The 23,522-nt window shown below is 40.5% G+C and overlaps 1 protein-coding gene across 1 annotated transcript; it reads left to right on the plus strand.

Annotated features, from left to right (window-relative positions):
• The first annotated feature begins 2,628 nt into the window (after positions 1–2,628).
• On the plus strand, positions 2,629–21,842 carry LOC145412990 (GRIP1-associated protein 1-like). The gene is made up of 17 exons (XM_080282812.1): positions 2,629–2,674; positions 5,483–5,549; positions 6,566–6,762; positions 8,530–8,640; positions 10,638–10,798; positions 11,194–11,297; positions 11,952–12,102; positions 12,439–12,528; positions 13,798–14,021; positions 14,451–14,608; positions 14,911–15,057; positions 15,269–15,493; positions 15,743–15,820; positions 16,427–16,589; positions 19,149–19,258; positions 20,081–20,273; positions 21,470–21,842. The coding sequence occupies exons 1-17, from the start codon at positions 2,636–2,638 to the stop codon at positions 21,838–21,840; spliced, it is 2,589 nt and encodes an 862-aa protein (XP_080138938.1). The 5' UTR covers positions 2,629–2,635; the 3' UTR covers positions 21,841–21,842.
• Positions 21,843–23,522: the final 1,680 nt, after the last annotated feature.

Raw genomic sequence — 23,522 nt, forward strand, 5'->3', positions numbered from 1 at the left:
ACAAACATTCTCCCAATCTCCTCCCTTTTAGCCTCAATCGTACTACATCCACGCACATTCATAGACCCAATCTTCAGGGTACGAGGATAACTCCATCCCCCATCCCTTTCTCTGGCCTGTCTCTTTTTAGGAACTACAAAACAGAGGAGGGGGTCCCTAGTCCCCTCACCCCGCCCCTTTTAGTCGCCTTTTACGACACGCAGGGAATACGGTGGCAGTATTCTTCCTAACACAACCTGGCCGCAGAGTAGTAGTACCACCCCATAGTGCGGCCAGGTTGTGTCCCCCCCGCCACAGGGGGGGGGACACAACAATAACATCAACAACAACAACAATAATAATGATGATGATAATAATAATAATAATAATAATAATAATAATAATAATAATAATAATAAACTTAATAATAATAATAATAATAATAATGTGCATGGTAGTCACAGAAAAAATACTGTCAAATTTCCATTGCCACCTGTTACGTTGATTTTGCCAGTTCCAAAATTTATAGCACCAAATGTAGGGAAACAATTGTATTTATTTATTTTTTACTCATCCCAGATATAAAACAATGACTTAATTTTCAGGTACTATACTTTCTTTTCTTGTGCAGGTGGTTGGTGGTGAGGTGCGTCAGTCAGTGCATCAGAGGCTAGGTTGGTCGTGGGGTCGGGTGTGGGTGGGGTGGTGGTGGCTGGCCTGTGTCATCGCCACCACCGCCTACACCACCAACCTGGTCGCCTTCCTCACCGTGCCTGTCTTTCCGCGACGCATAGAGACCGTGCAGGAGCTGGCCCACTCAGGACTCAGGTAGGCTTTGAGTTTCTAGGTGCATTTGGAATTAGTAATAGTGTTAGATCCTTACTTAAGGTCTATGATATGTGTAGACAAGAAGATATTTTAAGTGACACACACACACACACACACACACACACACACACACACACACACACACACACACACACACACACACACACACACACACACACACACACATTTCTAACCACAAATTAACTTCATAATGAATAATAAGTAATGTAAATAAAAGCGCTGGATAGATTTCTGTAAATTCACATTCATTTGGTGGATAGTCATTGTAATACAGCACTAAAACCCAGTATTTATTCATTGTTCAGCAAAACTGTTGTTCAGTCCCATAACTTAATGACTGTGGTGATGTTTCATGTTATTATTATCTTCCCCTTCTTTTATTAACATCAATATGATGTGTCTATGTAGGGCCATGGCAGCTTCATGCTGGAGGTCATAGGCCGTTGAATCTGGTGACGTATCATTCATTTTACTTTTGCGAACTTCAGTCAGTTTAGTTCGGCTTAGGAAAGAGCTTTCAAACAGGAGGTGCTGAAGGTAGCTTTGATTAATCCGTTCAGTACAAGGGATCTTTCCTAGGCTGAATAGCATATCGAGAATAAACTGCTAAAAGACGTCACCGTACTGGAGGGACTTGTATTATTCTGCGACCCTAGCCTGTATCACCTTGGTCCTTTGCCTTTATTGTACTGTCAGGGTGTGCATGCAGGACTACGGTAGCTTCGTGCCGGAGGCCCTGAAGGCGTCCCGTGACCCCGCCCTGCACCACCTGGGCACCCATCTGGACCTGTTCCCCTACGTGTACCTGGACTACGAGGTGGGCTTGGGCTGGGTGGCTGCCAACACTCACGCCCTGGTCGAGACTCACTCCTACCTGGCCCACATCGTCAGCCTACACCATGCTGTCGACACCACCTACATAATGAAGGAGACGGTCAGTGCTCTCGTGCTTTCTGCAGTAGGGCCTGGAGTCACAAACCTACAGCTGAATGAAATTAGTATTGGCAAGCTAAACACACACACACACACACACACACACACACACACACACACACACACACACAAAGCAAGTTACAATGGGTGCTTTGTTACATATATTGCAGAATTATAATTTACAAAATGGGAGAAATGGAGTTCCCCCGAGCTAAGCCCTGTATTGGACTATATAGCCCCGCTAGGGTTACAGGAGGGAGCTACCCCTCCCGGCACGGCAGCCCGGGCGAGGCTTTTAATCAAACTTTATGAAAGACCTGAGGGTCATCCAGTGAGGCAACGTATCGTATTCTGGAACAGGAGATAAAACATCAAGATAACAGAGCTGCTCCAACATTGACATGCACAGTGACCACACACAAGTTTGTCAGTTTGCCCTTGCCGTATGACCTTGACCTTTAACCTATTGGCCTTAAGAATAACAGATTTCGTCGTGGTCTGTTTCTTGACTCGTTCATCAATGCTGGTCGAACTTGGATAAAAACTATCAAATCCCCAAAGCAACACAGCAGGAAGACCTTGAGCGCAGGACCTCCATTTGGCTGGGTTTAGCGTCTTTTAACGCTAAATTTATAAATCTGCTCATCTAAGAAAATTGACTTCTGGTTACAAAAACAGTAAAAAAAAAAAAAAAAAAAAACTAGCAATATTTCAGATATTTTAAGAGTGTTATAGCGATGTTTTGGAGTCTAGTCCCGTTTCTAGCGGTTGTTTTCCTTGGCAACATTGTAGCGGATTTTACAGCAAGTGTAGCTCTTGTTCTGATTTTGGATTTGGCAACACTGATTTCAGCAGACAGACGTAAACAGAAGCGATGGCGCACCTGAATTCTGATGATTTTGGGAGATTACAGGTAGGAAAGTTATAGACTGTACTTGATTTTCATATTCATTCACTGCCCAAGTAACACTGTATTTGTCTGTATCCATTAGTGTCTGTAATGATTATGAACAATGGGGAAATTAGGCTAATGTCAAAATGTATAAATTAAGGTCAGCTTGAGTAATGCAAGTATTTTAATCACTGATGTATCAGTTGGAAATAGGATTAAAATGATGACCGTTAGCAACATGTATATCGATTTTGTCGCCAAACCTTGGAAAGCATTGATTTCTGTATACCGTATATACCGTAACCTCAGGATACTTTACCAGCACAGTAGCCATAAATATGGTAGGTTAGTGGATAATATTTAGCAGAAATCACAACTGGAATTCAAGTATTTTGAAGTTTTTATGGGTAACCCATAAGGGGACTGCATCTTAAAAATTATCTATCTATCTATCTATAGCCCGATACCCTAATCCCGCAAAGGGTGGCCACAGACAAAACGCCTCCAAGTCACTCTGTCACCCACCATTTGACTCCCCTCCCCCCAACTCACCCCCCCCTCCCTCATATACCTCTCAACTCCATCCCTCCACCTCATCCTCGGTCTGCCCCTCCCTCTCCCTCCCTCCACCTCACCTACATACACCCTCTTAGTCAGTCTTTCATTCTCCATTCTCTCCACATGTCCAAACCACCTCTGTGTATTTCTCCTAATCTTTTCAACCACATCCACATCTACCCCACAACGTTCCTTCACTTCTTCATTCGTCAACCTGTTCCTCCACGTCACTCCACATGCTCCTCTCAAGTAACTCATTTCCACTGCTCTCACTCTTGACTTGTTCCCCTCTTGCAAGGTCCACGCCTCGCTTCCATACGTCAGGGTAGGGATCACAATACCATCATGCAGTGACTTCTTAACTTCCATACTCACCTCCCTATTTCTCATCACTGCTTTCAGTGTACCAACAACCTTTCTTCCCTGCTGTACCCTTTCACGTACTTCATCCCCCAAAGTTGTTAAAAATTATGTGCAACAGTGATGCGGTATTTCCAAATTTCTTATTGGAATGAAGTGTTGACCAGATCCTTTGTTATTTTGCATAGATTACTGTGTATAGTGGGTATTTTAAAAATGTTCATAAACAGGAGGTTCCTTTATTGTAGCTACTTCATACTGAGTTTATCTTTGATTGTATGGATTATGAAGCATTTTAATTTAATCACTGTGCTCTGTTTTCTGACCTGTGTCATATTTCAGTGGATATCCCCTCTTTGGTGGTTATAAAGATTTATTTTATGATTGCGCCTACCTCGGCTATTGCATGGCCTTGTGACAGTTGCCAAATGTGCCAATACTAATGAATGCTTAGTGCACGGTGCTGTTCTGGCACAAGTTTTATCTAATACTGTATGCATTTTAGTGTGCATGCTGCAAGGTAGGCCATACTTATTGGGGGGTTTGGGGAGCAAAGCCAGTTAGGTATCAACACATCCAGTTAAGCTTCCACTGTTATTACAGTAGTGGTTTTAAAATTGCATACATTTGAGTTTGTTTGGTGTGCTGTTGTCATGCCCAGTCAGCAGGATTGGCAGTAAACACGCTGTCGGGGGTGTTCAGGCATCTTTCTGTAATATTGCTAAGTAGGTTAGGTTAGGTTAGTTGTTTCCCTTCAAATTTCAACCCACAACTGTTCAAGTCTAACTGTTACAGATATTTTATGAACAGAGGACACCATTAATCTGGTGTATGGATTATTTTTTTTTATTGATTTGTTTTTCCTTCCTCCATTCTGTTATTTATATTAAAGAAAAAAAAAAAAAAAAAGTCCGTCACTTATTTCAGTGTGGTCGATGACATTATATCTCCAGATTAGGTGGGGGTCATCTCTATGTTATTTCTGTCACAACTGCATCTATATAAAGGTTTCAGTAATGTCCTGTAAGTAATGTAGGGAAGAGTAAAGTTTTTTTCGAGAGCAATAAAGTGACTGAATGCACAGTGAGGCTGCATGCTGAGGAAGTGGAAAATATGATTAATTCAAATATGGTTAACCCAAATGAAGGAGAAAACACCTTGAACCTAAATGAATACCCAGGTGAACCCATTCGAAGGAGAAATTGCCCAAATGTGCCTAAATAAATACCTAAATGAGATGTTTTGCCAATGTGGCGAGGATGGAAAATGGGAGACTGATGAGAGTATCATATGTGAGTAAGGTAGATGGATGGAGGGGGGAGGAAGACAGTGAAGATGAGATGTAGGAATGGGATGGAAGGATATATGAGGAAGGAGTTGTGAGATGGAGGGTGGGCAGCCTGATGGTGGAGGACAGGGGTGACATGGAGGCAATTTTTATATCTCCACCTGTTATTAGTTTATTTTGGTAATAGTGTACAGTTGTAGGACACCTTGTATCGTTGTCAGGGGTTAGTGTAAGTGGTATTGAATTAAGAGTGTATCTTTGGTCAACTACATCTTGACCAACCTTATAATAAGCTGTGGTTAGTACTATGCAGTGTATGGTATGTTATGATAATTGTAATGGCATGAGATGCCATGTAGTTGCTTCTTAGTGTGATTAAACTTTTTTTTTTTTTAAGCAGTAATTGAAACTCAACATCGTTGAAACAGCATTTATTTCTCCCTGCCATGGTAATATATATGTATATATATTTTTTTTCATTGATTATAAAGTTATTCCAGTACTTTAATATGATAGCTGGGTGAAAATGATGTGGTAATTAATCCTTTAGAATCAGTTAAACTGTAAATCTGGAAATATGAAATGAACTTGTAGTATTGGTAATGTTTTAAATTTTTCCTCAGAATCAGTTGCTGGAACTGCGAGAGAAGAACTACAGCCTTGAGGATGTTGTGCGCCGTCATAAAAAAGGTTGATATAAACTCTGGGTTATGTGTGTTGGATTTGTTTAACCATTTAGCCTGACGATGTATTTTCTATTAAATTTTTAGATGCTACCAGGCTGTTTTATGTGTTATAGAAGAGCCCCTTGTGTAGTAATAAAAGAATACCGACAGTTGCTACCCCAGGCAAATCTGAATATGAATCTAGTGGCCTGCAGGCTGAAGCTTCCTCTCCTCCTGCAGCTCGCCATCTCCTTTAGAGGGATAGGGAGCGAGCTGAAAGATGTTTGTATAACTGAGGAATGGAGTCATCTGGTAATATCAGTACCACCACATGAAGGCATCCTTCTCTAACACCCAGCATGGTTGCAAAGGGATTATGAAGGCTATAATCTCTCCAGTTCAGAAAGTCTCCTCCAAGCTGAATAAGATTACCTGTAATAGTAAATTGAATGAAGGCATGAGAACTTTTGTGGGGTGCACAACGAGTGGAGTACTAATGGGCATATAGATTTCTTAAATATTACTGGCCTCTCTTGCTATGTCACAGTACTTTAGGTAGTTATTGTATGTACAATACAAGCTGAGGTGCAGTGAATCTTCAATATGTCATAATATATGTATATATTTTTTTCAATGAATTATAGAAAAATTGCATGTTAAAGTTTCATTGCTATGGTACCTATAAAGTTAATATGCCATATTCCCCTGGTTTACAGTAGCTATGTTATGGAAGTTTTAATGTTGTGTTGCACATCATTGACTTGTTTTGATATCACAGTTCCATCAAAAGTTCAGACAAAAACATTATAACTTTATACCCACATTCAGAAAGTTGTAAGCATCTTTTCCAAATGTGAATTTACAGTAATTTTTCTACATCTTTGACACAACAAGGAAAGCATGGTTGCAGTTCTTAATTTACGTAGCCTACATTTCATACTGTCCATATTATGGGTGACAGTTGTGTACCGTATTATAAGCTGTTAGTTACTATGGAAGTGGAATGCAGTAATGGTATAATATTTTCTTCCATTGAAACAGAACTTGCAGACACAAAATCAAAACTTCAAAGTTTGGAAGAAGAAAATCATCGCTACCAAATTTTGGTCAAGACATCAAAAAAAGCATCCGAATTAGAACTAATGATCCGAGATATTGGTTATTTACGCAACAAACTGAAAGATCAAGAGGAGGATTTCAGACTTCAGAATAACACATTATTACAAGAACTCTCAAGGGTAAGTAGAGCATGTATGGTTCTGAATAGTCATCACAATTGATGTAAGGATAGTGTGTGCAGTAGGGTCTTGCATTTATGCAATTTTATTTGTTTATTTTATTTTCAGTTGTAATAATGCATTACAGGAATTTGATAAATTACTGAATTGTTTCTCATATCATCAAGATATGTTCAAGAGAGATCTACAAAACAGTGTGTGCAGGAAGGAATGGAACGTGAATCACTTAAAAAACAAACTCATTGTGTTTGAAAGGAAAGTGTATGATGAGTAATATTTTCTAAAAGTATAGGTTAGTGGTAGGTTGGGACACTCCCCATCCATTCACTCAATGTACCGCTGCTTTGGATGTCTGCCCTTTCCTCTCTTCTTTCATACTTCTTTTGTCTTTCATTCCTTCATTCTTTCCTCTTTCTTCTACCTACAGGTGACTTTACATTCCCTCCTTTGTCTTTCTTTCCTTCTTTCTTTCCTCTTCCTTCTGCCTATGGGTGACTCTTTACTGAGTTACAAGTCAGATGGTTTCCTGTATACCAGAAAACCTTGTACTACGCTAGGTGGTAACCATATAAACAAGTTATGGCGCCTGGTGGTTTAGTGGGTAATTAAAGTGCTCCAGTTGGATTGATCCAGTGTAGGTTTATATCCAAGGGTTGGCTGGGGTTTATCGCTCACATAATGCCACTCGGATGAGTGAGGCTGCTCACTCTCATCAGGACCAACTTGCCTAGCCCCGGGTTCTTACACTCCTCATGGTGCGACATAGGATTGGATGATGGATGGATGGATGGATAAGGTATAGGATGTTAAATTATTTTGTATGGCAGTGTTCTATTCTTCCATAGGTCAGCCATGGTCACAGGTTGGTGGCAGGCCATCATTGGGTCACAATTGGCAGTTTTTATGCCATTTACTCTTGCATGCTTCCATATTGAAGTTGTTGTTGATTATTCCTGGTAACAGTATGTTTGGCTGAGCAGACCCATCAACCACAGGCAAGAAACACCCCTGCAGGGCCATTCAGTGCAGTGAACCAATGTTTGCTTGTGGCAGACAGTGCCTCGTCAAAGTAAAGTGTTGAGAAAAATGTAGAAGTTTGACTTGTGGATGGACACCACGTTTGCATTTCTCCACCCAGTTAACAGGGTTGCTACTCTGTTATTTGGTTATATGCCTATTGCCTAGCATTGTAAAATGTTTTGCTGGGTTACAGGAAACAGTTAGTCATGTCATTCAGTATAGAGTTACCTGAAGAGAAAAGAACGGTAACAAAAATGACAGGAAAGAGGAGAGGAATAGAAAAATGATGATAAGGATGAAGGCAGTACAGTATGAAGCTCTACATCCAGTGAATGGGATGATGATCACCACCACCTACCATCATCCAGCCTGAAGTAAAGTAATAGTAAAAAAAAAAAAGGTATTTCATAAGTCAAACAAAGGGAACTGGAGCACTAAACAGCATTCTGCAGGGCAGGTTGGTTAGCTTGAGGGTGAAGAGAATTTTCGTAAGAATGTGCTGCTTCTGTAACATGTTTAACTGCAAAATAGCCTGTATTTCTTTATAATCAGTGCTTCCTCACCCAAGTGATGTAAAGTATTTTTTTGTTTTTGTTTTCAGCCAGTGACAGTAGATGAATTTGTAGTGATGGCATTTGATTGATGATAGTAGGTGAACTTGTATTGATGGCATTTGATTGATAGTAATGTAAACAATTGCGACAATATGTGAATTTGTAGTGATGGTTCTGGTTTGATTTGTTTCAGCTGGTTGGAGAGAATGAGCGGTATGAGAGGCAGGTGGAGATTCTGTGTGGTGATCGGGAAGGAGGCTCTGCTGCTGATGGTGAACACAGCTCCACTGATGATTCCAAGGAGGTTAGACATAAGTATTGACCCCTTCAGTTCCATGATATGTTTTATAAATTTTATTCTTGCTACCTTGAGACAGTTATATTTCGCTTAGGAAAGACCTCTCTTCTGTCTGTCTGTCTATTGCCAGACGCCTTAATCCCATAAGGGGTGGCCACAAACAAATCACCTCCTTGTCGTCCTGTCTCCCGCCATTTCACAGTCCTGCTCCCAGCTCACACCCCCTTCTCTTATATACCTCTCCACTCCATCCCTTCATCTCATCCTTGGCCTCCCCCTCCCTCTCCCCTCCTCCACCTCACTCACATACACTCTCTTCATCAGTCTCTCTCTCTCTCTCTCTCTCTCTCCATCCTCTCCACATGGCCAAACCACCTCAGTGTGTTTCTCCTAACGCATTCTATCACATCCACATCCACACCACAACACTCCTTCACTTCCTCATTTGTCAGTCTGTCTCTCCATGTAACTTTACATCTATCTGTCTATCTATCTATTGCCAGACGCCATAATCCCGTAAGGGGTGGCCATTTGACTTTGAGTTATTTGTTTTACGGGGAGGGGCACTAACCCTCCACCAACCCACTTGTTGACGCGTAGGGAGCACGTATGGTTTGGTTATATCTTCACATGCTCCTCTCAAATAACACATTTCCACAGCTCTCACTCTTGACTTCAGTCCCACCAACAAGGTCCAAGCTTCAGTTTCATACGTTAGAGTTGGTATCACAATACTGTCATGCTGTAACTTTTTCACTTTCATGTTCACTCCCTGTTACTTATCACAGCTTTCAAGGAACCTGCAACTTTTCATCCTTGTTGTACCCTTTCAAGCACTTCACCCACTAAACTTCCATCCTTACTCATCACACTACCCAGGTTCTTCAACACACTCACATTTTCCATTTCCTCTTCATCCAGCCTCACTGTACATATACTGACTTCATTTCTCACAAAGACCATAACTTTACTCTTCCCTACATTCACCTTTAGACCTCTCTTAATGAAGGATTTATTGAAGACTATATAACCCTTCCAGTTATCTAAGTCTCTCCCAAACAGAATGAAACAGTCAGGAAGTAACAAGAATAAAAGACATTCTGTGGCTGAAGACGTTAAGTTTTGTAGTTTCATTCAGAGTGTATGATGAAACATCAACATTGTAAATGAAAGAAAGAATAAATAAGGATACCATAGTTAAACTTAATGTTTAGTGGTAGGTGGGGGCGCTCACCATCCACTCACTCGATATAGTGCTGCTCTCGGGTGTTTGCCCTTTCCTCTCCTCCACTCTTTTTTCCTTCTATCCTCTTCTGTCTTTCTTTCCTTCATTCTTTCCTCTTACTTTTGCCTGTGGGTGACTACACTGAGTGACAAGCCAAATGGTTTCCTGTACACCAGGAAACCATTTACTACGCTGGGGTGGTAACCACATAACCAAATTTTGGTGCCTGGTGCTTTAGTGGGTAATTATTGCACTCCAATTGGATTGAGCCAGTGAAGGTTTATATCCAAGGAATGGTTGAGGTTTATTGCTCACATAATGCCACCCAGGGATGAGTGAGGCTGGTCACTCTCATCTTATGTGTCAGGACCAACTTGCCTAGCCCTGGGCTCCTACGCTCCTCATGGAGCAACATAAGATTGGGTGATGATGGATGGATGGCTAATATACGTATAGGTACAGATTGAGTCAAAGTCTCTGTTCACCTTCTAATGTGGTCCATGGCTGGAATGAAGTCAGAGCCAGGGTATTGTACCAAATATAGATGTGTTTATAGTTAAGATGATAGTTTGAACCATTGATATACTGAAGGAGGACCATTTTGTAATGTCATGATCTCTTGCAGTCTTGAAAAGCATTGAAGTACTGTCAAAGTGTCTTTGATTTGTGTTAAACCGTGGCTGTGACTTCATGTCATCCAAGGATAGGTATTAGAGGGTAAACAGAAATCATAGCTTGCAAATGGACAGGAGATTTTAACATGTTGATTGTTCATTAGGTTGTACGTCTGAGAAAGGAGCTCACAGGGATGGAGAAAAGGTTGTATGAAGTAGAAAAACAGGCAGAGTCAGAGAGTCGGACACTGAAAGACAAGATATCCGCTTTAAACCTACAAGTGACACAGCTGACCAACATCTTAAAAACACACTCCATACCTGTGTAAGTATAGCAATCATAAATTGTGCTGGAGATTTTAAATGTCTACCTTTGTGAGTATAATCACCTTAAATTGTGCTGAAGATCCTAAATGTTTAGTTGTAGATAGGATAACCATGCAAGACAAATTAAAGCTTAAAGGTCGGTGAAGGTTATTCTGTCTAATGCCAGATGATTTTGTTTAGCTCATAAGAGCCTCCTTTGGTTGAAGGGATCAGTAACAGTGTCCATTAACCACTTCATCATGAGGGCATGCTTTGTATTTTATGACTGTTGCCAGGCATTATTCAGCGCTGGAGAGACCTCCTCATTTTGAGCATTTTCTTATGAAGTGCATTTACATACATCACATATGAGTACCATGTTCCCCTGTGACAGTAACAGATCTTGCCCCCTAGGGATGAGGGTGAGATAAACCTAGCCAAAGGTGGTGGTGTGTCCTTCAAGAAGCTGTCACTGCAGGATGATGACGGTCTCGAATGTGACCAGGAGAGGCCCCCAGGTAGGTTACACATGCCTATCCATGCCCTCGTATTTCCACATCTACATCTCCCTGTTCACTTGTTTTACCACCTCCTTTGTTCTGGGTTTCATTTTCTCATCAACTTTCCACCTCATAGTTTTTTGAGTGTCCATCTCCTCACTTCTTGTGTTTTTTCATTTTGTCATTTCACCTTTTCACCTCATCACTTCTCTTGCTATCCCCATGCCATTCCCAACTCCTCATCTGTGTGTTTACTTCACTGTCTTAATGTATCACTGTCATCCTACTTCTCCAATTCATCATTTCTGTATTCCCTTACACCTCTTTCATTTTGTTTCCTTTCTTTACCTCCTCCTCTCTTTATTTTTTTTCTATCTGCTTGCATCTCCATCTGCACATGTTTGCATTTTCAATTTTCTCATCTTACCATTCTTTTGCTTCTCCGTGTCATCGTCTGCTTCCCTGGACAGCTGTAGTTTTATTGTGTGTTGTGTTATAGTATGTATTTAATATTAATCTGTGCAGTTTAATGGTGGGGTTTGTGGGTTTATCTCTGTTTTGGTTTTAATCATGCTATATGGCTGCAGTGACTAGATGCTATTCTGCAAGGGTCGGATAAGTAAGTCAGTCAGTTATTCTTCCATCTCACTAGTACATTCTCCCTTCATGCAGACCCTTTGGATCAGTTTGAGGAGAGGGCCAATCAGCTTCAGGGAGAAGTGGAGAAGATTCACCAACATCTGGAGGAGGAGAAGGAGAGGACCCAGACTCTCATGTCAGAGAACACCAGACTAGAAGATGAACTGAAACGGGTCTGTGAGAGGTGAGGGGAAACTAAGTGAGAGACTTCGTTGTATACATAAACCTTGATATGCAGAGGGGAAGACAAGACTACGGTGATAATTTTTGAAGCACTTACTGAAGCCAGAACATGTCTGGCTTCAGTATAATGTTGCTGACCACACTGTGTAAAGTGGGTGTCAAGGTATAACAGTTATTCTCCACAGGCATTCTGTCATTTTTTCTTGATGAATGGTAGAGTAATTTATGGTATGGGAACGTTTCTTTTAATTCTTCTTTCATATTTTGTTTTTTGACTCGGCCTCATCCCATCTGTCTATTGATGATAGGTTTCTTTGAATTTTGCTCTTTTCTACAGGATTGCAAGAATGGAGGCTGAGGTGGAGGAGAGGAAGGCTGAAGAGCAGGAGAGGCTGGAGAGGGCCAGGGAGGAGGAAGCCAAGTTCAGGTATTTGCACAACTTTTACCTCTTCCAGCAGAGGATGTCTTTATTTTTTTATTTTTTTTTATTTTTTTATTTTTTTGCTATCTTTAGTCTGTTTTATTTAGCTTAGGATAGACTTTCTGAACTGGTGAGGTTAGATACAGAATGAGTTGATGGTTTGATTTTATATGTAGAGAATGGGGGCACTCACCATCCACTCACTCAACGTCTTGCTGCTCTTGGGTGCCTGTCCTTTCCTGTCTTATTTCCGTCCATGCTCCTCTGTCTTTCTTTACTTCATTCATTCTTCTTCTTTCTGTCTACAGGCAACTACACTGAATGACAAGCCATATGGTTTCCTGTACACCAGGAAACTATTTACTACACTGGGTGTTAACCATATCATCAAATTATGGCATTTTGTGGTTGAGTGGGTAATTAAGGTACTCGATTCAGATTGAGCTGGTGCAGGTTTATATCCAAGGGATGGTTGGGGTTTATTGCTTATGTAATGCCTTTCAGGGATGAGTGAGGCTGGTCATCGTCATCTTAAATGTCAGGACCAACTTGCCTAGCCCCGGGCTCCTATGTTTCTCGTGGGGCAACACCGGATTTGATGATGAATGAATGACTGAATGATATAGATAAGGTCATGATAAGGGCATATGAGGGCATTTGAAGATGGGAGATGGCATGATAGACATAGAATATGGTGAATGGATTTGGTGAGTTAGTGTGCGAGAAAGTGACGTATGGTAACATATGTGAGTTGAACCAAAGAAGCTGACAAGTGATCTGCTTGAATGGATGGTGTATGTACAAAAGGTTTGGTACCCCTTCAATAATTGCTAGTCCATGGAATGACTGACAGGCGTACTGTATGTGAAACTCAGCTATAAAAAAAAAAAAAAAATAGTCTTTGTGCTGGTGGTTTTGTTTGTGAGGTGAGGCCAGGATTTCAAGAACTTGAATGACTGACTGGTTCCTTTCATAGGTATACGGTTGATGATTCTTCTGTCACTGCTTTCTCTTTTTACATTTGTGAATCCTGCCTCGCTTGGATTGAGATTATGAAACTGGTAATCATTTTACATTTAATGAAACATTATTTGAAAATCTTGGTCATCCAGTTATAAAAAACTCTGTCTAAGCAGACCATTTAATAGCAAATGATATGAATGAGCAAGTTGAGGTACACAAGCTTGGTGCATGTCATAGTTATTTGTGCATTGAGTTGTGTCTTGCATCATCTGCATTTAGTACATTTATTATAAACAAGTTCTCCATCCACAGAGCTGAAGTGCAGTCATTACGAACCTCACTAGAAGAAACTAAAAAATACCTAGAAGAGACCCAGTCCAGTCTGGCGGAGACTCAGTCCAGCCTGGCAGAGAAATCAAGCCAGTGTGAGAGTCAGGAACAGTCCTTGCAGCAGCTCACAGCCTCACTTTCAGAGACACAAGTAAAGCTGACCCATGCAGAAAGCTTAGTTGCCCAGAAAGAAAAGGAATGTCAAGGTAGGTGTACATGTTGTCCTGTTCTGTGCTTTACTTGTTCTCCCATGGTTGAACATTAACATCATTCTAGAATACCAACAGATGTTGCATTTAGACATGATGACTAGTGTGAATGACAATTAATGTGGCATAATTGTGTACCACACTGATTGGATGAATTATTAGACATGTTGCTTCTCAAGACATGACACCATTAACAAGTACTTATTGCCAGGAAGCATCAGTATGAAACAATATACAGTATATTCATTTACTTACCTAGAATGTTTTAGGTGATAAGAAACTGCTACTAAAATATTGGTGGTCAGTGTAGACGGGAGATTGTGAATATATAAATCATCTTATAATACTCCATATGGGGCTGTGAGATTGACTTGTACTAAGCTATTCATGGTATAGTATGTATAATTTATGTTTAATATCTTCCAGATGCACTGGATAAAATGAAGGATTTAACTGAAGAGGTCAGCCAGTTACAGCTACAGAAGAAAGTCATGGAGGAGAAAAATTACGATTCCCAGAAAGAATTGTCAGAACTGAAGAATGCCTTAGAGTCTGTCAAATCTCAGTTGGAAGACCAAACAAAGGTTAGCATTTTTTTTTTTTTTTTTTTTTTTTTTTTTTTTTTTAAGGCCATATATTACAGTGAGATTTCCCAGAAAGAATTTTCAGAACTGAAGAGTGCCATAGAGTTTGTAAGATCTCTGTTGGAAGAACAAACAAAGGTTAGTAGTATCAGATTTTTTTTTTTTAAGGCCAGATATTTACAGTAAGATATATTTTGCATGCCTGAAAAAAAATAACATGGTAGTAGTAACAACAAATATAAAAAAGACACTAGTTACATAAAAGGGGTAAGAATATAGCACTTAGTTTTCTTGATACTCAGCTTGCGGAAACCCGGCGAAACCTGATGGATGAGATGAAACAACACATGAGTGAGGGTGAGGAGCGGCACAAGAAAGAGGTAGAGAAGCTTTGTGTGCAGCACGGGGAGGAGTTGGTGTCTGTCACCACTCTCAACCAACAGCTCAAAGTAAGCCCAGTGTACTATCCATTCACCCATCATGAGTGTAAGGGACTGCTCTTTTTTTTTTTTTTTTTTTTAGCTGGACCAAGGAGGAGAAGTCAGAGGTGTTTGTCAGTATGTGATTTAAAGGATGTCCAGAATATTATAAGACAGCTTTTCATAGTAACCCTCATTTTAGTTATGTGCATTTTGTGCAATGACATTTTTGTGTGTGCAGGATCAGCTTGAGGAGATTAGTAAGAAAATAAGTGAAGCGTCTGAGCTAAGGGAGAGAGTAGACAAGCTGGAGGAGGAGCGTGCAGGGCTGGAGGACGAGGTAAATCGGTTGAATGGAGTCCTGGAGGCAGCTGGCAAAGAAGCTCGGGAGGAGGCCAACAGGCTTACTGCACTTAACCTCCAGGAAATAGAAGAGCTGAAGTATAAATGGGAGGAGGAACGAAAGGTGAGGTGGGATAGCAGCAGGGAGCTCATCCTGGTATCGCTCAGTTTAGTACTGAGATGTCAGTTTGAGTTGCTGTGAGTTGAATTTTACTTGCATGTTGTTATAATATTAGTCATTCAATAGGTCCTGTTGTACTTAGACACCTTGTAATAGAGCTGTTTATGTTTCTGGTATGTAAGCACATTTATTCCATGCCATTTGTGTATGTACATAGAAATGTGTTACTGCTTATAGGTCAGTCTTTTTCAGGACCTGCAAACTCAACTTGAAATCAGCACTATCCAGCGGCAGGAAGCAGAAGAGGCAGTTGAGACACTCCAGAGGAAGGTAACACAACTATGCCTTCCAGTATGTATAGACTGTGCACATCATATTTGATGGTTGATTTCTCACTTGTTTGATGGTATACCTTAAGTTAAATTATAAAATCTAGGTTAGCTACACCATTGTGGGAACTGCAGTATACCTGTAGTTGCATCGCCTGATCAGGCAGAAGTTAGATGGATCTGAATATCAGCCTGATGAAAAACAAGATTTGCAAAGCATCTCTAGACATACGGTATACACCAAATAGATGGCAATACTATAGATGACAGTACCCACTTCTGCACAAAGAAATATGTATCAGTCACAGTAATTCTTGTTTTTTCTCAAGATAGCAGAATACAGAATGATTACTTTCCTCACTGGATTATATTCTTTTCTGCCTGGAACCCCTCTCCCCACCACTTCCTATCCAATTTATTTCTGCATATGGCATCATAATTTTATGATATGTATGCAACATATTCCTGTCACTCCTTTTCTAAGATGTGAAGTTGTTATTCAGTATATATGTTTTATGTAGAATGGTGGCATGTTTTTCTTGTGTATATATGTTTTTGTAAAGTGTACTGCATTGCAAGACCATTATGGCGCGCTGTATATGGACAGGTGGCAGACGGTGAGGAGGAGCAGAAGATCCATGAACGTAAGGGTATGACTCTACTGAAGGACTTGAAGAAGCAGCTAGCTGTGGAGCGCAAGCGGGCTGACCGGCTCCAGGAAAAGCTGAGCCAGCTCCTCACAGACCCAGCACAACTTACAGCCATTACAAGTCAGTCTCAGGTGTAGCTATGTCTTTTTATTTTTTTTTTATTTATTTATTTTTTTTATAACCCCTTCAGTACTGCCACATTAAGAAAGACTTTTCAAGTCTGAAGATATAGGTAGCCAGCCATCATTGGCCCTTTCAGTTGTAGACATCTCTGCTCTAAAGGTTTCTTAGATCATTAACCATCAGCCTATATATATATATATATATATATATATATATATATTCACTCTCTTCTTAAATGTCAGGACCAACTGCCTAGCCCCGGGCTCCTACGCACCTCATGGGGCAGTGTAGGATTGGATGATGGATGGATGGATATATATATATACAGTAAAACCTCTACAATTCGGTATCCTTCAAGTCGGAAACCTCTACAACTCGGGAAGGCTCCAAAATATTCATTTAAAAAATCAAAATTCAAAAATTCCCAAAAATGCACACGTGACAGGAAGAGAGTCGGCAAAAATCCCCCCAACTCAGTAAGATGCCGAGTTGTACAGTAAGTGTTTAGTTCTCCAGTATAGTACAAGTGATAAATACATTACTATAATGGCCTTTATGGTGTTAATTGTGCTTTACATAGTGTACAGTGACAAGTACAGTACAGTAAAGGTGTGCCCAAAACTGATCTTGAGCCCCCCTAACACCTCCAAAAACTACCAAAAGTCCTCCTCCATGCCTGGAATACACCCTACAACTGCATAGAATCATGGTAAGGCAGCTTTTACTGTTTATTGTAAAAACTTTTAATTTTTGTCCATTTTTTTCCATTTTTCCTTTTTTGTGTGTGTGTGCTGGGGGGGAACTTAAAGTTCATCCCTACAACTCGGCAAATAGGCTAACTCGACAAGGCTTGCACATGTATTATGCCGAGTTGCAGTGGCTTTACTTTATGTATATACATACATATATATATATATATATATATATATATATATATATATATATATATATTTATTGAATATGTATCTGTGAAGCTGCAGAATGTGGTGAAAGTTTTTGGTGTATCAGATAGAGCCCAGATTCAAGGGCCTTGAATGATGAGTGAATGGAAGTGTGGCCCATTGGGTTGGGCCAACTTAGGCTGTCTGGACATTGCTACTCCTCACCCTGCCCTAGGGTGGGAAAGGAGGTCTGGATGATGATGATGATGATGAATATATACATCCATCCATCCATCCATCCATCATCCAATCCTATGTTTCCCCATGAGGAGCATAGGAGCCTGGGGCTAATCAAGTTGGTCTTGACATGCCCTGAGTGGCATTAGCCTACATGAGCAATAAACCCCAACCACCCCTTGGATATAAACCTGCACCAGCTCAATCTGATTGGAACGCTTAATTACTCACTAAACCACCAGGTGCCATAATTTGGTTATACGTGTAGTAAATTGTTTCCTGGTGTACTGGAAACCATTTGGCCTGTAACTTAGTGTAGAGTCACCCATAGGTAGAAGGAAGAAGAAAGAATGAAGAAAAGAAAGACCGAAGAGGGAGTGTACAGTCACTGGTAGGCAGGAGGAGGAAGAAAGTATGAAGGAAAGAAGAATAGAAGAGGAATGAAGGAAGAGAGGAAAGGGCAGACACCCAGTGCAGCACTACATCGAGTGAGTGGATGGTGAGCGCCCCCACCTACCACAATGAATATATATATATATATATATATATATATATATATATATATATATCCATCCATCATCCAATCCTTCATTGCCCCATGAGGAGCGTAGGAGCCCGGGGGTAGGCAAGTTGGTCCTGACATTTAAGATGAGAGTGACCAGCCTCACTCATTCCTGAGTGGCGTTATGTGAGCAATAAACCCCAGCCACCCCCTGGATATAATCCTTCATCAGTTCAATCCGATTGTAGCACTGTAATTACCCACTAAGCCACCAGGCGCCAAAATTTGGCTATATAGTTACCACTCAGCATAGTAAATGGTTTCCTGATATACAGGAAACCATTTGGCTTGTCACTCAGTGTAGAGTCACCCAAAGGCAGAAGGAACAGGACAGAATGAAGGAAAGAAAGACAGAAGAGGGAGCGGAAAGTCACGCATAGGCAGAAGGATGAGGAAGGAATGAAGGAAAGAAAGACAGAAGAGGATGGAAGGAAGGAAGGATGGAGGAGAGGAAAGAGCAGACACCCAAGAGCAGCACTACATTGAGTGAGTGGATGGTGAGCGCCCCCACCTACCACCAATATATATATATATATATTTTATGTATTCATTTTCTTTAATTTTTCATTATAGAATTACTTACAGTACCTACCAGGTAGTCAGTCTGTCAGCCGTCAAGTTAGAAAGGGGTGCCAGAACTTTTTCATATGCTTTGTACATAATTTAAGTAACCAAGTCAATTCTCTCTCCCTGACCAAATCAGCTTCCAAACCTCACTTTATCAGACACCTATTCACCATATCCATCCATGTTCTTGACTTACCACACCTCATCCATCACAGGTTGCTTTCTTGCACTCTCATTTGCTCTATCCATCCACCTTCTTTTGGCCTACTATGTTGCCTCCTAGAAGCTTAGCTTTTATTATTTGTCCAGCCATGTCTGAGGGAGGTGATGATGTGAGCAGTGTGTCGTCTTGGTCACTAGTGTCAGGAGAGCTGCGGGACAACTCTACCAGGGACAGCAGCATGCTTACCTCTCCACAGGTTAGTATCATCACAGTCACCTCCATTTTGTAGGGATATGAGATACAGTGTTAGTTTCACCATCACATTTATTTAACAAGGAGTTGTGATACAGTGGTAGTCATACCACCACCTTCATTATACAGAGAGGTGATACAGTGGTAATTAACTTTCTCATACTGTATTGTGTACTCCGTTTTCTCTCAGCTTTTTGATGACTCTGGTGTAAGATGGGTTGCACCGAATATATTTTGCCATACATTTTTTTGCAGATGCGAATGTTTTCAGCCATAAGTTTTACATAGCAGTCTCATCCTGCCATGATAATTCATTGTGTGTGCATTCTTAGTTACTGAAAATTTGGTCCAGCCAGTCATCGTTCATAAGCATCCTTTACTCAGCTCTCCAGAGCAAATTAACAGGAGCAGAATTTGAGTACCTCCCATGTTTGTCCTCTGCTGAATGATGTTGGGAAGATCTTTGAAATCTTAGCCATAGTACATGTAAAACTGTATCATTTACGTGTAAGAGGTTTGTTGATATCTCAGAATTTGAAGAGATGGTGGCTGAGTGAGCTGGAATGCTGTATACAGGAGACAGTTGGCAGAGGCACGCTGCCATTGAGGCAGATTTGAATCCTAATGGTGCCTTGGTGTTGATTTGAATGGTTTGTGATGACATTCCTTTTGCATCGCTTCACTGTCAGGCATCAGTATGAACCATGACTGGTTGTATGGACATGCTGACTGCTCCCACATCATTGAGAAGGCATTGTGCAGGAGTGCTGAATAAATCTGCCTCACCAAAACAAGACAGAATTGAATATTAAAATCATCATGTCAGGGCTCACCACCTCCGGGTGTGGTGAGTGAGGAGACGGCATCATTAGTGAACCGTGTGACTGAGCTCCAGCAGCAGAAGTGGCAGCTTGAGGAGACCATCACACACCTGGAGGCCTCATCTGCTGCTATGGCTGATGACATACTCAAAAAGTCAGCCATCATTCAGCACTACTGCATGGACCAGAAGCCTGCTGGTATTGTAGGTGGGTCTTCAATAATCTGTTCTTTGTACTTCACAGTTCTTAAAATTGTCATCTCTCTAGCTTGAATACCAAGATGTAATAAGGCTTGTTATGAGTAAGTGCAATAGAAGAAATGAAGAGCTGTCGTATTGTCTTATTCTGCCATTGAGTATGTGAAATAAGCTGTAAGGAAAAAATAATGTCATTAGGTTGATGAACTGTAGATTTGTATATATTTTCTCATATTAAAGAGGCAGGACAGCTTTACAGGTATGAATGGCATAACTAGCAGATTTGTAATTACCAGGCAGAACTGGGTCATTCCCAGAACTTGAATACTAAGTCTTGGTTGCATGATGTTTGAATTATGAGGTAGGAATGAGTGCCCATTCTTACTAGTCAAACTGGCCATTCACCCTTATGACACATGGCTGTCAAGTAAGTTGGAAGGTGCTATGGATATTTGTCAGGTTTTGTGGTAGGTGGGGGCGCTTACCATCCACTCACTTGATTTAGTGCTACTTTGGGTGTCAGCCCATTCCTCTTTTCTATCCTTCCTTTTTCTGTCTTTGTTTCCTTCATTCTTACGTCTTTCTTCTGCTTACGGGCGACTGTACACTCCTGTTTCTGTCAGTATTTCTTTTCTTCATTCTTTCCTCTTCCTTCTGCCTGTGGGTGACTTTACACTGAGTGACAAGCCAAATGGTTTCCTGTACACCAGGAAACATTTACTACACTGGGTAGTAATCATATAGCCAAATTATGGCACCTTGTGGTTTAGTGGGTAATTAAGGTGGTCCAGTCGGATTGAGCCTTAGTAGAATTATTTCCAAAGGGTGGTTGGGGTTTATTGCTCACAGAATGCCACTCAGGGATGAGTGAGGCTGGTCACTCTCATCTTAAATGTCAGGACCAACTTGCCTAACCCCGGGTTCCTACGCTCGTCTTGGGGTGACATAAGATTGGATGATGGATGGATGGATAGAGAAAAAAAAATTTAAGCAAAATAGGCAAGGTCAGTGCACGTATGAGGAGTAAATTATGTTTATTTTCTTTTCCAAAAGATGTAGGATAGGAGCTTTTTCTTTTAATACCTTTTTTTTTTTTTACATCATTCAGTGTTCATGTCTTTAAAGGAATTAATATAAAATTTTCCCCTTTATGTGTCACTGTTGGTGAAGAATAATGTTTGTGTATTTTTGTTTTAGAGACCAGTGGAAGTGCAGGAGGGTCGCCTCAGCATGGTGTGGTGGGATTAGGTGTGGGAGTAGGAGCAGGGCTGGGGGTGCGGCGGGTGCTGGACCTGCTGCGGGGTGCAGCGGGGACAGGTGAGGAGTCTCTGAGGGAGATCAACCGACGTCTGCAGGGGCTGCTAGAGGAGACACTCAGCAAGAACATGCAGCTACACACTGATGTAGACAACCTCTCAAAGCAGGTACATGAGTTGACGAAATTGGCTGCCACTTCTTCACAGATTGACTCTGGCCACTCTGATGTCACTCAGCCAGACCAAAGTGTCACCACCCAGTCCCATACCACTTTGCCTGACATCCCTCAGCCTGACACCATACAGCAATAGTAGTTGTAATGAAGTATGTTAGCAGTTGTTTTATGAAGGCCATTATTGTGATTAGCTATAAAAAGTGAGAGATTTCACCTCATTGTACTGGTATAGCAACTGCTAATAGTAATTTGCTATTTGATACAGTTCTTTCTTCTAGCAAGGTTAAATATGCATTTAATGAAATTTACAGTTGCCTGTTTTTAACATTCTTTGGTACAGAACTTGAGTAATTGAAATACTTATGCTACCAGTAATTTTTATAGAGCTATCTGTGATGACATACAAGCCAAGAGCTTCACACAAACAGGAAGTTGTTGCCTTGTCTCTAGATAGAAGTAATGAATAGAGTTTTCTGTTATTTCATGGTTTGAATTATAAATCTTCCGTGTTTTTTACCACTTAGAGACTAATCTCTATCGTTTTAATTCAACATAGTGCAATTAGTGAACAGTCCTATCACTTAGAGGGTTACTGCCTGTGTTTATTGATCCTTTGGGTGCTCCCTGCTGTTTAGTTATTTAACTGTAGCCGTTCATTTAACTACTGTGCAATTTTGCAAATCATTTATATATTACGGGCTGTTCACATGTATTATAGGCTGTTAACATGTAGAATTACCTTTAAAAAACATACAGGTAATAATGCTTTATGTGTATATTTGTTGGCTTAGTGCAATCTGAGGGAAGTCAATGGTGTATGTAAATGCTGTGTACCTGGTTTTTCTGTAGATTTCACATTTTATCCAGATAATTTTATTCATGTACTTCCCACCCTTTTCCCTTCACCATGCTCTCAGTCTCTTCCATTTCCTTTCACTTCCCTTATGTATACCATTCTGATTAATCTTGGCAACCACAAACGTTTCTGCATGCAAAGAGTGTATGAATGACTGTAGCTTGCAACATAACATTTAATGGTCTCTATGGAAACAGAAACAGAGGATTGTATGTTTTGTTTTATTAGGTTCGAAACAAAAAGCTGTGGTAGTGGAAGCAGGCTGATGTGTCTGGTTCAGTAATAAGAGCAGTTAAGGTAGAAGCCTCATTGCAGCTGCCTCTTGACCGTTGCGATAATTTCTTAATAAAAATACCAGTATATTTAAAGGAAGCAGCATCAGTGGTGGTGGTGGTGGTGGACAACAGGTAGTTGTTGTAATTGTGTATTTTGAGTACTATTTTAAATTCCAAAGATACAACATGAATGTTACTTGCAGTACATTATATGCACTAAAAATTTACTGTACATTTCTTTTCTTACATTTGTGTACTTAATGCAGTGTAACATTGAAGGAGTGCATTATGAATAACTTTTTTTTTTTTTTTTTTTTTTTTTTTTTTTTTTTTAAGGATTTACTCATTAATGTCAGTTTTATTGTGTCCATAGTAGTTAGGTGCTATTTTTTGTATTGTAAATTTACTTTTGTGTGTATTTTAGTATTGACTTAGGTTAGAACTGATTAATTAGTGTGAGAGGGAGAGTAATGTACAGTACATGTGCTGTTTTCTATTACTGTACAGTAGTTATATTTCATAATTATCTCCATATTACTTTCCCCAGGCATTGCAGGACATGACAGATTCAATTTGACATCGCCATACCCCATATTCCTGTTTATAGGTAAAACTAATGTGATATATCCATATATTCAGATGGGAAGGAATGGAAGAAAACAGGTGAAATGAAAGTGAGGTTATTCC

This window comes from Coenobita brevimanus, chromosome 94 (genome assembly GCF_032717465.1).
Source record: "Coenobita brevimanus isolate Jiangsu-jjx chromosome 94, ASM3271746v2, whole genome shotgun sequence".
NCBI classification, from domain to species: Eukaryota; Metazoa; Arthropoda; class Malacostraca; order Decapoda; family Coenobitidae; genus Coenobita; species Coenobita brevimanus.

Bases quoted from the DNA above. Each gene is read 5' to 3' on its own strand.
- LOC145412990 (XM_080282812.1), top strand. From the start codon at position 2,636: ATGGCGCACCTGAATTCTGATGATTTTGGGAGATTACAG. The intron at 5,550-6,565 runs GTTGATATAAAC...CCATTGAAACAG, and splicing joins TGTGCGCCGTCATAAAAAAG to AACTTGCAGACACAAAATCA. The intron at 15,821-16,426 runs GTAACACAACTA...GTATATGGACAG, and splicing joins TTGAGACACTCCAGAGGAAG to GTGGCAGACGGTGAGGAGGA.